General features: G+C 56.8%; 1 protein-coding gene across 1 annotated transcript; it reads left to right on the forward strand.

The window, feature by feature from the left end:
- Positions 1 to 9554: 9554 nt before the first annotated feature.
- LOC309683952 (scavenger receptor cysteine-rich type 1 protein M130-like) lies at positions 9555 to 15791 on the forward strand (the record flags this gene model as incomplete). The annotated part of the gene is made up of 7 exons (XM_082499922.1): positions 9555 to 9885; positions 12052 to 12366; positions 13229 to 13549; positions 13635 to 13949; positions 14307 to 14621; positions 15240 to 15554; positions 15787 to 15791. 7 exons carry the CDS (start codon positions 9555 to 9557, stop codon positions 15789 to 15791), a joined length of 1917 nt encoding a protein of 638 aa, XP_082356048.1.
- Between the last annotated feature and the right edge of the window lie 770 nt (positions 15792 to 16561).

Genomic DNA, 16561 nt, shown 5'->3' on the forward strand with positions numbered 1-16561 from the left:
AACTTCTTCAGGTTCACATGCGCCCACTCCTGCGGTCGCTCAAGGTCCCTCTGGATGGCATCCCTTCCCTCTAGCGTTATCAACTGCACCACTCAGCTTGCTGTCATCTGCCCACCTGCTGAGGCTGCACTCAATCCTACTCTCTATGTCATTGATGAAAATATTCAATAGTACTGGTCCCCTTGAGGGACACCACTTGTTACTGGTTTCCACTTTGCACATTGAGCCATTGACTGTATTGGACACCACCATCCAGCACACTCCTTACCTATCTACCAGTCCATCCATCAGATCCATTTCTCTCCAATTTACTGTCAAGAATCTTGAGGGGCACCATGTCTAAGGCCTTACAGAACTCCAGGTAGATGACATCAATTGCTCTTTCCTTTCCCACGGATGCAGTCACTCCATTCTAGAAGGCCACTAGATTACTCAGGCACAACATGCCTTTGGTGAAGCCTTGAGGGCTGTCTAGTTACCACCCTGCCTTCCATCGGTTTCGACATATCTTCCAGGAGGACCTGTTCCCTGACTGTACCAAGTACAGAAGTGAGGCTGACTGGTCAGCAGTTCCCAGGGTCCTCGTTTTTACCCTTTGTAAAAATGGGCCTGATGGTTCCAGTTTTCCAGTCACTGGGGACTCCAGCTGACTGCCATGATGTTTGAAATATGATGCAGAATGGCTTGAAAACTGCATCAGTCAACTCCCTCGGGACCCTAGGATTTATTGAGTTGGGTCCCGTGGACTTATGTACGTTCAGGTTCCTTAGGTGACCTAAAACCTAATCTTCTGCTACAATGGGAGGGATTTAATTCTCCCAGTCCCTGCCTTGAAGTTCATGGACTTGACAGACAGGGGAGGACTGACTGCCAGGGAAAACTGAAGCAAAAAAAACAGTTGAGTAATTCAGCCTTCTCCGTGTCAGCTGTTACTAGTTCTCCTGTCCCATTTATTAGGGCAGGTACATTGACTTGAAACTTCCTTTTCTGGCCAACGTACCCATAGAAGCCCTTCCTAATATTCTTCACATCCCTTGTCAAATTCAGCTCCAGCTGTGCCTTAGCTTTCCTGATCCCACACACACACAACCGGGCAGCATCCCTATATTCTTTCCAGGATACATGTCCCTGCTTCCACTGTCTCTGTGTTTCCTTCTTACACTGTAGTTTCAGCAGGAGGTCCTTACTAAGCTGTGCCAGCCTCCAGCTTTGTATGCATGTTTTCTTACACGTGGCAATCAAGAGCTCTTGCGCTCTGAAGAAAACGTCCTTAAAGAGCCGCCAGCTCTGCCCAGCACCTTTGTCTTTGAGGGCAGTTTCCTCAGGGGGCCCATCCACTAACTCCTTAAACAACAGTAAGCTTGCTCTCCTAAAGTTCAGGCTCCTGAAGGTACTCTTCACCAGGCCCGTACCCCTCAGGACTGCTAATTCCACCAGGGCACGATCACTGCATCCCAAGCTGCCATCAGTCTGGACCTCCCTAATTAGTTCTTCCATGTTGGTGAGCAACAGGTCCAGTGACGCTTCTCTTCTGGCCAGGCTGTCTATCACCTCAATGAAGAAATTATCCTTGACTTGCTCCAGGAGTCTCCTGGACAGCTTACAGCTTGTTGTGCTCCTTGTTCAGCAGATGTCAGGAGGACTGAAGTCCCCCAGCAGGATCAGATCCTGCGAGCACGATGCTTCCTGTAGTTGAAGTAAGAATGCGTTGTCACCAGGCTCCCCTGGGGCAGGTGCTCTGTAGGAAACATCAGACACAAGGTTTCCTTTGTTTGCTTGGCCACTGGTTTTCACCCAGAAGCTCTCAACCTGTTCATTGCTGGTTTTCCAAGACAGCTCTGTGCAGTCAATCCAGTCTTTTACATGGAGGGCAACCCCCCGCCCCTCCTTCCTTGCCTGTCCCTCATGAACAGTTTAGAGTCATCGATTGCAGTGCCCCAGTCATGCGACTCATCCCACCCCATTTCAGTGACAGCAGTCAGATCAGAGCTCTCTTGCTACACAGGGCTTCCAGCTCCTCTGCTTTGTTACCCAGCACACCTGCATTGGCACAGAGGCATTTCAGCTGTGCTATGGATTATGTCACCTTTTTAGAGGAAGATGCCCTAATTCCTTTGAGGCATTTCACAGGGGTTTCCCTGGTGGTTCCTAATACATCAGCAGCCCCTGGCTCTTCTCTGCAGCAAGAAACTCCACCCCCTTCCGCCACTAAGCCTAGTAAGTCCTTGTGAGTCTTGTGAGCTTGTTGGTGAAGGCCCTACTTGTCCCACTCGGTCAGGTGAATCTCATCAGCTCCCAAAAGATCCAGCTACTCAAAGCTCTCTCCATGATCACAGAAGCCCAAACCTTGAGTGTGACACCAGCAGCCACAAAGCCAGGCATTCACCTATTGGGTTTCTCTCCCCCTTCTGAAGCCCCTTCCTCTGACTGGGAGGAGAGAGGAGAACACCACCTGTGCCCCTGATCCTTTTAGCATTGCTCTGTGGGACATGTAGTGTCTTCTGGTGGTTCTCAGTTTCCTTCTGGCAGTATCATTAGTCCCTATGTGGAAGAGGAGTGAGTGAAAACCTGTAGGGTTCACCAGGCTCAGCAGCCTCTCAATGACATCTCAAATGTGAGCTCCTGGTAGGCAGCAAACTTCTCCAGAGAAACTGTCTGGAAGGCAAATGGTTGCTTCGGTGCTTCTCCATAAGGAATCTCCAATTACTAATACTTTATGTGCTTTCTGGTGGCACTGGTTCTAATGCGGGTGGGTGGGTGGATCAGCTTTGCACGGTCGGCTTTTCCTGAATCCTGCCCATTACTCACCTGCTCTTCATTCTCCATCCCCAGAGCATCACATCTGCTACACAGAGGCACTTCAGGGGAAGGGGGAAGGTTCCTCCTGCCCTGACCAGAGACAAGGGACCAATCTCCTTCCTCTCAGGACTTACTTGTGTCAGTCAGCCTGAGGTGGAATTCAGGCTTACCCTCCCCTTGGGCAGTATTAAGGCAGGGCTGGTGCTCAGCGTGGCACAGCGCACAGGACCACGCATCCATCTCTCCCTCATGTTCCCGGATACTGCACTGCCTGTTGAGCTCCTCTGGTAACACACCTACTGGTTTGAGGAGTTCTTCCAGCTGGGCACACTTGCAGCTATGATGGCCATTGCTTACTAGGGGGACTTCCAGGTGCTGGAGCTCCATGCAACCTGAGGTCTGGACAGCTATTTCAGTCCTTGGGAGTTCTGTTTTGGTGGAGGTGACAGCATAGGATGCCTTTAGAGCTTCTGCTTGCATTTCAGCCTCCGCCTTGCACTTGTGCTGCCTGGACACCATTTTCTTTGACCAGGACACAGTCTCTTTGAAGTTCCGAGGAAAAATGGCTCCTTTACATCTAAGATGGTAATTCATTTGAAATATGTTGTTCTTCTAATTCTAATTCCCTGGAGACCTCAAGCTTCTGGGTGGGCTTGCACAGCCACCAGCGTGCGGGGGTTACCATCAGGGCTGCAGCCTACGCCTGCCCGGGGAGCAGAGGAGGCAGCAGCCCGACAATGGGCAGAGTGCGCTGCCCGTCTTGTGCAAAGTGCCGGGTAAAGGGTCGCACTGCTCCCAGCTGACACCACTCCCTGTTTGCACGCCCTCATTGTGCTGCTCCTCAGGGACCAGTTATATGTGGCGTCCTGTGGTTTGAACTGGCCGCGGGAACCAATGCACCGCACAACTCTCGGCTGACCCCTCTTGCCAGACCTGTTGCCTGCCGGCTGGTCCCTCCACACACACAGCCCACAGGTGCCAGGGGCCCAGAGACACCCTCCGGCACCTCTGGCACCTCACAAGCCCTGACGTCCTCTCAGCATGCCGCAACAACTGCTGCTCCACTGCCGCCACTGCCCAACGTTTAAACTCTGGCAGGAGCCATTACTTTCAGGTTGGTGTGGCTATTTAATTCCCAAAGTGCTGCAAATGAAAGTGTCACTGACGGTGAAATAAGTTTCAGTAGCTCCAAAGTTGCTGAAGATTGTTTTCTTTTAATAAAACTTTCGTTCTGGCTGGGAGCACAAGTGCCGTGGTTTAACCCCAGACAGCAGCGAAGCACCACACAGCCACGCGCTCACTCCTCCCAGTTGGATGGGGGAGAGAATCACAAGAGCAAAAGTCAGGAAATTCGTGAGTTGAGACAGGAACAGGTGCATAAGTAAAGCAAAAGCCGCGCACGCAGACAAAGCAAATCAAGGAATTCCCTCACGACTTCCCACGGGCAGGCAGATGTTCAGCCATCTCCAGGAAAGCAGGGCTCCATCACGCGGAACGGTTACTCGGGAAGACAAAACGCCGTAACTCCAGAAGTCCCCCTTTCCTTCTTCTTCCCCCAGTTTATATGCTGAGCACGACGTCATGCGGTGTGGAACATCCCGTTGGTCAGTGGGGGGCAGCTCTCCCGGCTGTGTCTCCTCCCAACCCTTTGTGCATTCCAGCCTACGCGCTGGCGGGGTGGTGTGAGGAGCACAAAAGGCCTCGACTGCGGAGCAACAACCACAAACCTGAGGGTGTTATCAACCACCCGGCAGGAAAACAAATAGTCCCACCGCCTCCCAGCAGCCACAGGGGCCATTGGCCCCGGAAGACTCTCTCTCTTCTGGTCATGTGCTCTGTTGTGATTGGCTGGCAGGACCGGCCGCTCCCTCCAGTTCACCCGGAAATACATCAGACCAGGAAGGCCCTTCCCCTACATGCACAGGGGCTGCCATTTTGGTTTGACCACCATTTTAGGTCAGGGTGCCGCTATTCATGGCAGTGAGCGGCCATTTTGTTAAACATCATTCTGCCCTGGGATTGGCTAATGGCCATCTTGTGACATCGCAACACCCACGTGTTCTCAGGCAGCCCCTGTGATTGGCTGTCTGTCTCCTTTGGCCTAGGAAGTGCTTGGATATAAAATAAATATATTACTATTCAATATATACACATATGGAAATAGATCTGCAAAAGGAAGTATATAATTCTATTAGTGAAATATTTTCTATATATAAATAGTTACAGTATTTTCATATATATCCTTCTATATATGTATATACGTATACACATTTTTCACAAATAAACATTTTTTAAAGCTACAGAAATTAATATACACACAAAAGTAGATGTGTGAAACGTTCTGTAATGATGATTAATTTACTGAAGAATTAAAGTTTAAGTGTGAGTAGAAACAAAAGGAAAAGTCCGGGTCAGGGTCCCCCACTTTACCAGGCGGCAGAACACACCCTGGCAGCTCTGGGCTGGGGGAGATTCAAGAGGGTGAAGGGGTACCCGAAAGGTTCTGAGGCATGGACAAGCTGCGACAAGCCCAGGTACTGTTGCCCCCTCCCTGGAGACCTCCATGGGGCCCCCAGAACAAATCCTGTCAGGTGCAAATAAGGGCCCATTCCTGTGAGCAGCACTGGGAGGCCCCCACAGCCCAGCCCAGCGCTGCAGGGCGGCCGTGCGGGCTGACTGGGGCAGAGTGTGGGCTTTGAGCGGTGCTGCAAGACACAGGCCATGCTGGCTATGAGAATGGAAAACCAGGACAAAATGCCACCTGCAGAAGAACATGCACATGGGGTCAAAGCAGAAAAGATGCAAAGGGGCTCCCCAAAAGCACCATGTGCTCGAGGGAAAAGAGCCAATGGGCCAGTGAACTGCAAACTGCATTTTGAGGTGTCCCAAGAAGAAGTTGGGTGGATTGGGGAGCCCCCTTTCCTCAAGGTTGTGGAGGAGATGACAGATCCCTGTCAGACCACCGTGGGGTGCAGGGCAGTGCTACATGTTCTGCCTTGCCCTTAGGTGGATGACCTGATTGACATTTTAAAAAAAACTCCAATTAACTGAGTGAGGGGAGAAGTCAGGAGTGGGCTGGGACTTGTCCACGTCCACCTGAGCCACACCATCCAAACCCCGTGTGCTGTGTGTATGTCATGTCAAAGGATGGGGAAGGGGGTGCTGGTGGTTGCTGCAAATGCATTGAACACTGCAGGACCTGAGCAGGATGACCCCACTTATAAAACTGTCTTTATCTCAACCCATGGTTTTGTTCTTTTGTTGTTTGTTTTTTTATCATTTGGCCTTCCAATTTTCTATCACCTCTTTCTGTGGAGGAGTGAGCAAGTGACTGAGAGGGGGTTCAGCTACTGGCTTGGGTCACCTCTAAAGGTGAGAACATACCAAATGCTATATTACTCTGAGGTCACGGCTGCCAGAGTGACCAGGCCAAGAGGAGGCTTATGGTTTGTGTAGGAGCTTGTGAGGTCACTTGTTCCCTCCTATCTCATAGTTGAGCAGATAGCAAATAGGTAGATGTGTGGTGGTCAGGTCTCTGGTGCCAGAGTAGCTGATAGAGCAGGAGCAAGGCCAGGGCTCTTGTATGAGCCTGTGAGGTCACTGGTGCTTGTGGTGCTGATAGGCAAGAGGGAGACACATGGCTTGCATATGTACTTGTGATGTCACTCTCAGCTGAGTAGCTGATAAGCCAGGACCAGATACACAGCTTGTGTAGGGCCTTGTGAGGTCACTGGAGCCTGAGTACCTCACCAGGAAGTACATGGCAGATGGGCAGATATGTACTTATAAGGTCACTCTCAGCTGACAAGCCATGAGCTGACCCATGGCTTGTGTAGGTTTTGTGAGATCGTCCATGTCTCAGTACCTGACAGGCCAGGAGCAGACCCATGGTATGTGTCTGTCCTTATGAGGTCACTCATGCCTGAGTAGCTAGTAGGCCCGGAACAGGCCTATGGATTGTGTAGGTGCTTGTGAGGTCACTGGTGCCTGAGCATGCCAGGAGAAACGTGTGTTGCGTTGGATATTTTGAGGTCACAGGTGCCTGAGAATCTGGTAGGCCAGGAGTAAGCACCTGTCTTGTGTAGGTGTTTGCAAGGTCATTTGTGACCAATTAGCTGGTAGTCCAGGAAGAGGCCCAGGGGTTGTTTAGGTGCTGGTGAGGTCACTGCTGTCCTAGTGTCTGATAGGACAGGAGTAGACCCCTGGGTTGTGTCGATTGTTGTGGTGTCACTGGTGCCTGAGTTTCTGATAGGTTAAGAGCCAAACAATAGCTTGTGTACGTGTTTGTGAGGTCACTGTTGTCCGAACACCTGATAGGCCAGGAGCAGGCCCATGTCAGGCTTAGATGCTCTGACATCACCAGGAGCAGGCCCATGTCAGGCTTAGATGCTCTGACATCATCAGAGGCTGAGTGGCAGATAGGCCAGGAGTATGTACGTGGCTTTGGAATGAGCTTGTGATTTCACTGGTGCCGGAGTAGTTTTTATGCAAGGAGTAGGCATGTGGTTGTGTGGGTGCTTCTGATGTCATTAAAAGAGTATTTAGATCCCACCTAAATAGGGCTTTTTGGAAGAACCATCCTCAGCAGAAGCCCATAGTGAGGTCACCATCAGTATAGGTCCTGAGCACACAGCAGCAGAAGTAGGAGAGTGTGAGGTCACGGTCAGTATAACCCATGAGCACACATCTTTGGCAGGAGGAGGGATGTGAGGTCACGTCACCGATGGAACCCCGTGGCCGTGGGGTCGGTGCAGAGCAGCCACATGCATCACTGGGGCCTCATGGGGGACGGGAGCTGCCCGGCGGCGTGCCTGTGAGGCCGAAGGAGCAGCCCCTGCAGCCCTGGCTGGAGCAGTCGGGGTGGGGGTGTCTCGGGGGCACGGTAGGGATGTGCCTGGGCACAGCGCCAGGAGGAAACCACAGACTTCCTGCCCGGGCGCTGCGGGGGGAGCGCGGGGAGCGCTGCGAGGCCACGTGGGCTGTGGGTTGTGCACCTGCAGGCTCCAGCTCCCGATCCGCCCGCGGGGAATAACGTCCCCTTGGTGACAGGCTGCGAGTCAGGGACACATCTGAGCCTCTGGGCTGCATGTCTGCTGCCAGGGCAGGGACATGTCCCAGCTCCAGCTGCTGCGAGGGACCGACCATGGGCTCTGTGGGGAGGCCTGGACAAGCCAGCACTGCTGGGATGGAGCTCTTGCCCTGGCCAAGGCCTTTTCCCGGCTGCTGCTCCCAGCACAGAGGGGTCTGTAGCAGGGGCAGGGGTGGTTTCCTCCCCATCCTGACACAGACCCCTGTGCAGTCCCAGCTCCATGGCTCCCACAGCTCAGGGACAGCTGGACACTTGCCACTTGGGTTCATGGATGAGGCCGGCGTAAGAGATGCTCAGTGCTCCCAGTCCCCACAGCGAGGTGCAAGGAGTGACCGACTCATATTCCCTCCACACCAGCTTGTCCCATGACAATCCGCCACCACAGCGACCGTGATACGCGCAGTGGGACATGTATGTCCTTCATATATGGTCATGAACGGCGCTGGAGAAGTTCATTGGAGGGCTGGGCTGTGTCGGAGGGGAGATAGCTCCCGATAATGTCTAAAAAGGTGCTGCTGCTTTGATTGGCTCCTCCTGCAGCTGGGTCGGCATCTGCAGAGATATATTACCCTCCCATCATCATTGTCCCCATGAGTCCCCAGGAGCCGTGACAGGGAACAGGGTGCAGCAAAGCCGTGCCAGCAGAGCAGGAGTCTAAGGATGGGAATAGAGGGATCCATCTCCCGTCTGGTGCTGGGGCTGCTCCTCTTGGTTCAGCTCTGCAGAGGTAAGTGCTGGCTCCCTTCTAGTGAGCACCGGTGGGGTCATCAGGATATCTCTGGGAATGGGATTTCCTTGTAGGCGCCACTGAGGTGAGGGTCAGAGGGCACTCAGGTCTATGGACCTCATGCCTTTTCCTGCATCCATCTGGGTGGGAGAGGGTATCTCCACTTCTAGGGCTCCAGTGTTTAGGTCACGCCATTTCTGGCTGCATTTATAGACACCCCATCCCGGGGTATTCTTTTGGGATCGCCTGTTCCCCAGTGCTGTTCCTCTGGAGTTGGTGGTGGCTCAGCTGATGACAACAGCACTCAGCAGTCCCCAGGGCTCAGCAAACCTGCAGAGCGCCCCAGAGGGTTTGTGTGCTGCTCACTGCCCCCATGTTCTGGGGGACGCTAACGCCAGGAGGGCAGTTGTGCCCTACACGGAGAAGGGGACTGGGGCATCTGCACATGGAAATGTCCTTCTTGGGGCCCCAGCAGTGATGCCAGTGGCAAGAAGGGGACATGGGTTGGCCGATGCTCAGGATTGTGTTGGTGCTCCCTTGGGACATGGAAAGCCCTGGGGTGGTAGGTTTTTGTGGTGCCAGGGCAGGTGGTGTGCTAGCGGAGCTTCAGGCCTGGGGACACGGTGCTGTTAAGGGGTGCTGGTCTGGGGAGGAGCAGGTACCCTGTGCAGGGCCTGGGGGTACAGTTTTTGGGTGGGCATGGGCAGGGGGCCTTTGGGGTGGGAGAAGGTGCTGAGGGCTGTGGGGCAACAAATGGCCCCGTGGGTCTGGAGTTAGCACCCCCAGCCTGCACAGCCCACGGGGAGTGCAGGGACACTCACACTCCCCCAGGGGAAGCCCAGAGGGGAGAGGGCTCCCACCCTGGTGGCCGTGGCTTGGCCCAGGCAGGGGGGACCCCAGACCTGCAGTCTGGGGCTCAGTGTTCTCCTGACCAGTCCCATGTCAGTGTTTGAAGGGGCTGCAGAGGTGAGGCTGGAGGACGGCAGTGGGCGCTGTGCTGGGAGAGTGGAGGTGAAACACCAGGGCCAGTGGGGGACCGTGTGTGATGACTCCTGGGACCTGGATGATGCTGCAGTGGTTTGTAAGCAGCTGGGCTGTGGGTCTGCTCTTGAAGCTCCTCGGAACGGACACTTTGGGGCTGGATCTGGCCCCATTTGGATGGATGATGTTGAGTGTCACGGCAATGAATCTGCCCTGTCTGACTGTACACACCCTGGATGGGGTCAACACAACTGTGATCATTCTGAGGATGCTGGAGTGATATGTTCAGGTAAGGAGCCAACCCGTTCAGCACCTTTGGGACTGGGACAGGGGAACGGACCTGTCTGTGCCCTCCGGGAGCCATGAACGGGTGCCAGAGCAGGGTGCGGTGTGACTGGTGCACTGCCAAGCTGGGGCTGTCATTGCTGGTGTCCCTGGTGCCGGAGGAAAGACCAGTGGGATCCCACCCTGGGCGTCCACCCACTGCCAGGCCCCAGGATGGCCCAGCCCACCCTCAGTCAGAGCCTGGGTCTGGGAGATGAATCCCCCTCCATGACCCGCATTTTCTGTTGGTTCTCATCTTTTTTTAATGCTTAGAGGAGGGGTGCCAGGGGGATGGGACCAGTCTTTTTTTTCAGTGGTGTCCAGTGACAGGACAAGAGAGATCAGGCACAAACTTGACCATGGGAAGTTCCATCTTAACATGAGGAGGAACTTCTTTACTCTGAGGGTGGCAGAGCACTGGCAGGGGCTGCCCAGAGAGGTGGTGGAGTCTCCCAAACTGGAGACATTCCAAACCCACCTGCACGCCATCCTGTGCAACTGCTGTTGGTGCCCCTGCTCTGGCAGGGGGTAGGACTTGGTGAGCTTCAGAGAGCCCTTCCCAACCTGACCATTCTGTGATTCTGTGATTCTCCTCCAATTCAGCCAGGACCTTTCTGGCATTTCTGAGGGCTAGGTTCCCCTGTGCCAGGTGCACCAAGAGCTGCTCAGACGGCCACCCACAGCCCAAGGGAAGGGCACAGAGTGGCCAGGGGCTTTCGGGTTGTGCCTTCCGGCAGACAGAAGTTCTTCAGCCAAAGCCAAAGGACTGCTCAAAGGGGAAAAGCGCTGGCCTTGGGCAGAGGAGCAGGGTGGCACACAGCAACCTGTTCCTCTCCCAGGGTCACCCTGCAAGAGCCAGCCCATGGGGACATGGCGCTGTGCAGGCAGTGTTGACCCACCTGCCCCAGGGCCGGGGTGCCCTGTGTCACAGGGGCTTTGCCGGCACATTCTGGCACTGCTCAGTGCCCGTCCTTGCAATGGGAGTTGGTGTCAGCCCAGGGCTGCTCCTCTCCCGCTCTCCTACCCTCTGCCTTCCCGTTAATGGCCACATTTGTGTTCCTGGCCCTAACTGAGGCAGGTGCCAGAGTCAGGGGCTGGCACGGACTCCGACTGCTGATGTAGCCATGCCACACTTGTACCATGTGGCATGTCCCATCTAACAGCAGTGTCCCAACAGCCTGAGACGGCCCTGAGAGAAGGGTGTGTTTCATGCGATTCCAATGGATTCCTCAGCCTGGCCCTGATCTCGGTGGGCAGAGCAGGCTGCAGCAGCCGACAGCATCTGAGCCCATGTCCCTGGGTCCCAACGTGCTCTGGGTGCTGCCTGGGAGCTCAAGGTCTCCAAAATGGCAGGAGTTTGTCTGAGCAGTGCCTACAGATGGGGGTTGGGAGAGAAGCAAGACTGCAAGTGCTGTGCTGATGTCTGAGGAGTGGCAGGGTGTCCCTGGGGTATTTGTGCCAGCAGAACCCACTGGGAGCTGCTGAGAGGCTTGTGGGGCTCTTTGCCTGTGGCCACCTCAGAAACCAGGTGGGACATGGGCCCATGACTCCAAAGGGCTCTGGGAACTCTCAGGAGTCTTTGATTTCTGCAGGATTTCTCCAGCTAGTTGGAGGGGACAACCCCTGCTCAGGACGAGTGGAGATCCGTCACAGGGACGAGTGGAAAACTGTCTGTGACTCAGACTTTGGTCCCAAAGCTGCCAACGTGGTCTGCAGGGATCTACAGTGTGGCACAGCCCTATCTGTCCATGGGGCAGCTCACTTTGGAGAAGGGGTTGGTCCCATGTGGGACAGGGAGCTCCAATGTGTGGGGAATGAATCCTCCCTCATGTTCTGCCCCAAGGGGTCCCCCAGAGACCAGCCCTGCACCCACATGAACGCCGCTGGTGTCACCTGCACACGTAAGGACTCACATTGGAGTGTTAAACACCAAGGGGCGTGCTGGGGATGGGGGAGAAGGGCAGTGACCGTGCTGTGCTGGGCATGAGGAGAGAAGGGGTGATGTGGTTGTCTGCAGCCAAAATATCATGCAGAGGGAGGAGGATGACGGGCTCCTCTCCATTTGGCCTCTCCTCCAGCTCCTGAGAGTGAGAACACAAGTCCACCCTCTCTCATCCTTCTCTGTCCCCAGAGTACACAGGGTTCAGGCTGGTGAACGGCAGCACGGCGTGTGAGGGGAGGGTGGAGGTCCAGGTGCTGGGGACCTGGGGCACCCTCTGTGCCTCCCACTGGGATCTCTCAGAGGCCCACGTTCTCTGTCGTCACCTCGACTGTGGATTCGCTGAGTCTGTTCCCAGAGGAGGGCATTTTGGGAGAGGCACTGGCCCCATCTGGAGAGACTCATTCCACTGTGACGGGACTGAATCCCACCTGGGCCAGTGCTTAGTGACCTCACTGGGGATGTCACCGTGCTCCCATGGGAACACCGCTGCTGTCATATGCTCAGGTGAGTGCTGGGAAAACACTCAATTAACTCCATTTTTTCCTTGTGTGCTACATGGTCTCCCAAAGCAGGGGGCCCTGTGGCAGTGCAAGGTGTCACCAGGGGACATCTGGAGCACTTTTCCTGCTCAGACTGACTACTCCGCTGTGACAGAGCAGAGGACTGAACAGGGGCCGGTGTCTTTCCCCCTCAGGGCAGCAGCTCCGGCCCTGGGGCCACCGCCAGGCCCAGGCTCCTTTACCTTCCCACAGTGGGATGGGCCAGGAACATGGCTGTGGGGCTTGTTTCCATCCCTCTGCCTGCAGGCAGCCCTGTCCCACCCCACAGAGAGTCCCACAGAGCCCAATCCCACAGCAGAGGTGCTGCCTGGGGGCCACCAGCAGCAGCATCAGACCTGGGGGTGAGCTGCAGAGTGGGGCTGGCTTCTGGTCAGCACAGGACCCAAATTTTGCCCATTTGATGGCAAAGGCCCACCTTGCTCTGGCTCCCAGTTGCCCATCCCAAGGGATGCAGGATGGCAGAGATGCATCTCTCCCGTGTCTCAGTAGTGGCCACTTCTGGCTGCTGCTCCCTCCTGCAGGAGCTGCCCCAACTGCCTTGGCAGGGACGTGCTCTGTGGCTCTGCCCCACCAAGAGCAAAGCTGGCGTCTTACTCAGGAAGGCTCGGGGACTGGGAAAGCACCCCATGGAGTCCTGGACAAGGAGCTCTCCTTGGGGGCTGGAGGCAGGCAGGCGAGCTCCTTCTGCAAGGAATTTCCCTTCTGGGCCCCTCTGCAAGGGTGCCAGAGCCTGGAGACATGCTGCAGGCTGCCAGGCTCCCCAATGCCACCAAGGACTGGGGCATGGCTGCTCTCCCCAGGCCCAGATCGCTTTGCATCCTTGCGGCTGGTGGGTGGAGGAAGCCGGTGTGATGGGCGAGTGGAGATCTTCCAGCACGGGACGTGGGGCAGAGTCCTGGATGACCAGTGGGATCTGAAGGAGGCCAGCGTGGTGTGCCGGCAGCTGCAGTGTGGAGAGGCAGAGACAGCCTACAACCCCCCGAAGCCTCAGCAAGGGACGGGTCCCGTGGGGCTTCGAGGGGTCCGGTGCGCAGGGCATGAGGCCAACCTGACCCTCTGCAACACCTCCCTGCCTGAGAGTGCACTGGACGCAGGGATTGCCGAGGACGTGGCGGTCATCTGCTGGGGTGAGTGGCACTGCAGGGTCCCCCAGGCTCTGGGCTGGGTGGGCAGCCAGCCCGTGACGGCAGCTGGGGTTTCCTCCTGCTGCAGGGAGCCGGTGGGTGCGGCTGGTGGACGGGCCTGGGCGCTGCGCTGGGAGAGTGGAGGTCTACTACCAGGGACGCTGGGGGACCGTCTGTGATGACGACTGGGACCTGTCCGACGCTGCCATTGTTTGCCGCCAGCTGGGCTGTGGAGGGGCGGTGGAGGCAGTTGGCTCTGCTCGGTTCGGAAAAGGCTCCGGTCAGATCTGGCTGGATGGAGTGAACTGCTCCGGGGCCGAAGCTGCTCTCTGGGACTGCCCGGCAGGGTCCTGGGGGCAGCACGACTGCGGGCACAAAGAGGACGCAGGAGTCGTCTGCTCAGGTCTGTGCCGGGGGCTGCGGTGGGAGCCCAGTGCCCAGGCAGGCTGGGATGAGGGGAGGGCCAGCAATGGCCGAGGCTGTTACTGGCCACCTCTGAGCCTCTGACAAAGCCCATCCTGGGGACACCCACCCACAGGTCCCCTCAGTCCCTTTGGGGGTCCCTGGGGTGCTCAGCTGTCCCTGATGGTTTGCAGGGAGGGCAGGGTTGTCTGTCCATCAGGGACATTTCTCTGCCCGTGGGTGCAAGAGGGACTTGCTGGCCGTTCCTTTGCCTGGCTGAGGGTGTGGGTTGTGCAGAGGTGTCCCTGCTGCCACAGCCCCACACCAGCCTGTTCCCCCTCGGTGCCTTTCCTCCCAGAGTTTGTGGCCCTGAGGCTGGAGAACAGCAACAACTGCTCCGGGCGCCTGCAGGTTTTCTACAATGGGACGTGGGGGAGCGTTTGCTCCAACTCAATGACTCGCAAAACGATGTCGCTGGCATGCAAGGAGCTGGGCTGCGGGGACATACAGACCCTGGAAACACAACTGCCCTTCGGCAGGATTTCTGGCCCTGCCTGGCTGGATCGTGTGCAGTGTGGGGAGAAACACAGCTCCTTCTGGCAGTGTCTGTCTGATCCCTGGAACCCACAGTCATGTGATGACCTGCGAGATGAGACCCACATCACCTGCAATGGTAATTCTGCGCTACCCGGGCACCAGCTTCTCCCCAGCTCCTGCTCCTTGCTGGGCATGGTCAAACGCAGAGACAGGCTCTGCCGAGGCTCTTCCTTTCCATGCCAGATACTTCTGCTGCTGGTAGCAAAAATGGGACTTCAGCCCTCAGAGCCCCACACATTCACCAGCAGGGGAATTGCCAGCCGGGCTCCCAGCTTTGCCTGGGCAGGGAAGAGGTTTTTGGAGGCAAGGTCTCAGAAGGGAACAGCCAGGGGTCCCAGGAGTGTCCCTTCCATGGACACCCTGCTGCTGCTGTGAAGTCCAGGGTCCCTTTGGGGCTGAGCAGTCAGGGTCCCTCACACTGCGTGTCCCCTGAGTGACCGGGGTTCAGGTGCTGCCGTAATTGAGGTGGCACGTGCATAACTCAGCCCCGCTCTCTGCTGCACCATGCCCTGCAACAGCCCCTTCACCGCAGCATTTCCTTCTGCAGGGCGTCAGCCAGAATTGCCCCCGGCCCCAACGGCTGCGTGCCCCAGCACCACGAGCTGCACAGGTAGCTGCTTCTCCGCGTGCCCCTCTCGCCTGGAGGGGTTCTGCCTGCTGTCCCGCTGCCCTGGGAGCTCTCTGCCTTCTCCAGACAGGGAGAAGATTCGTGCCGTGGGAGGCGAGAACGGGTGCTCTGGCAGAGTGGAGGTCTGGCACCGTGGCTCCTGGGGGACGGTGTGTGACGACTGGTGGGACATGCGGGATGCCGAGGTGGCATGCAGGCAGCTGGGCTGTGGGCCTGCGGTGTCTGCCCTGCACGAGGCTGCATTTGGGGAGGGGACCGGCCCCATCTGGCTGGAGCAGGTGGAGTGCCGGGGGACAGAGCCATCTCTGCAGGACTGCTGGGCCCGGCATGGGGACAGCGGTGCCTGCCGCCATAAGGAGGACGCTGCTGTGCGCTGCTCAGGTAAGCGGAAGGGCTGGTGCCCCTCACAAGGATATCAGCAAGGAGCCGTTTCCCCCATTCGGTCCTGTCATGGCTCCAGAGGTCCTGAGAGCAAGGCCATCGCTGCAGAGCACGGGAGCCTTTTGCCAAGTAGGCAGCAGCTTCTGTGGGATGTCCTTCAGCTTCTGCTCGCAGGGCCCTGCAGCCCCCAGGGCCATCACTGGGTGCCTGCTCTGTCCTGCCCTGCGGCCAGAGTAGGGCCATGGGCTCCTTTCTGGCCACCCTCACCAGCGGTGCAGGAGGGGCAGTTTGGGTGGGATGTGTCAGGGATGTCTGCACATGCACACGTGTGCACACAAACACACACACACACACACTATGTGACAGAGAGGAGGCTCCCTGGTACCTGCACACCCACCCATCAGCCCTATTCTCCTTCTCCTTCCTTGCAGATGCACCCAGGACGGCAGCACCAACCCCTCGAGCAGGTAACCTGTCCTCCCCACTGGCGCTGGCTCTCCTTGGGCCCAGGCTGTGACCCACAGCCAGAGGGAATGGGCTCCTTTCTAGGGTGTGAATTCTCCCAGGAGGAGGCACCAGGGTAGCAGGGAGGTGGGGAGGTTGGGAAGGAGTGTCATTTAGCCAGTAAGGATGGAGCGTGCCCATCCCTCATGCCCTGGAGTCCCCTAGTCAAGATGCAGTGGGGATCAGGACTGGGCTGTCCCAGCCCCTCACCTCTCCCAGGCCTGGTACTGCCCTTGGTTCCTTCTATGCAGATCTCACCCGGGGCCGTCTGAGTGTCAGCGGGAGACTCTCATTGCCCGTCATCATCTGCATCATCCTGGGAGCCCTTCTCTGCCTGCTCCTGGCCCTCCTGGCCGGGCAAGTGCGACGCGCCAGGGCTGGGCGCAGAGGTGGGTCCCTTCCAGGGGAAGATGCCTCCTGGCAAGGCCAGGGCTGGTGTGGGCTGTCAGTGAGTGGTAGAGGCAGATCTGGGGGAATAGGTGTTTCCTACCTGCGGAATGCCA

This window comes from Vanellus vanellus (genome assembly GCF_965231255.1).
Source record: "Vanellus vanellus genome assembly, contig: HAP1_SCAFFOLD_35, whole genome shotgun sequence".
Taxonomy (NCBI): domain Eukaryota; kingdom Metazoa; phylum Chordata; class Aves; order Charadriiformes; family Charadriidae; genus Vanellus; species Vanellus vanellus.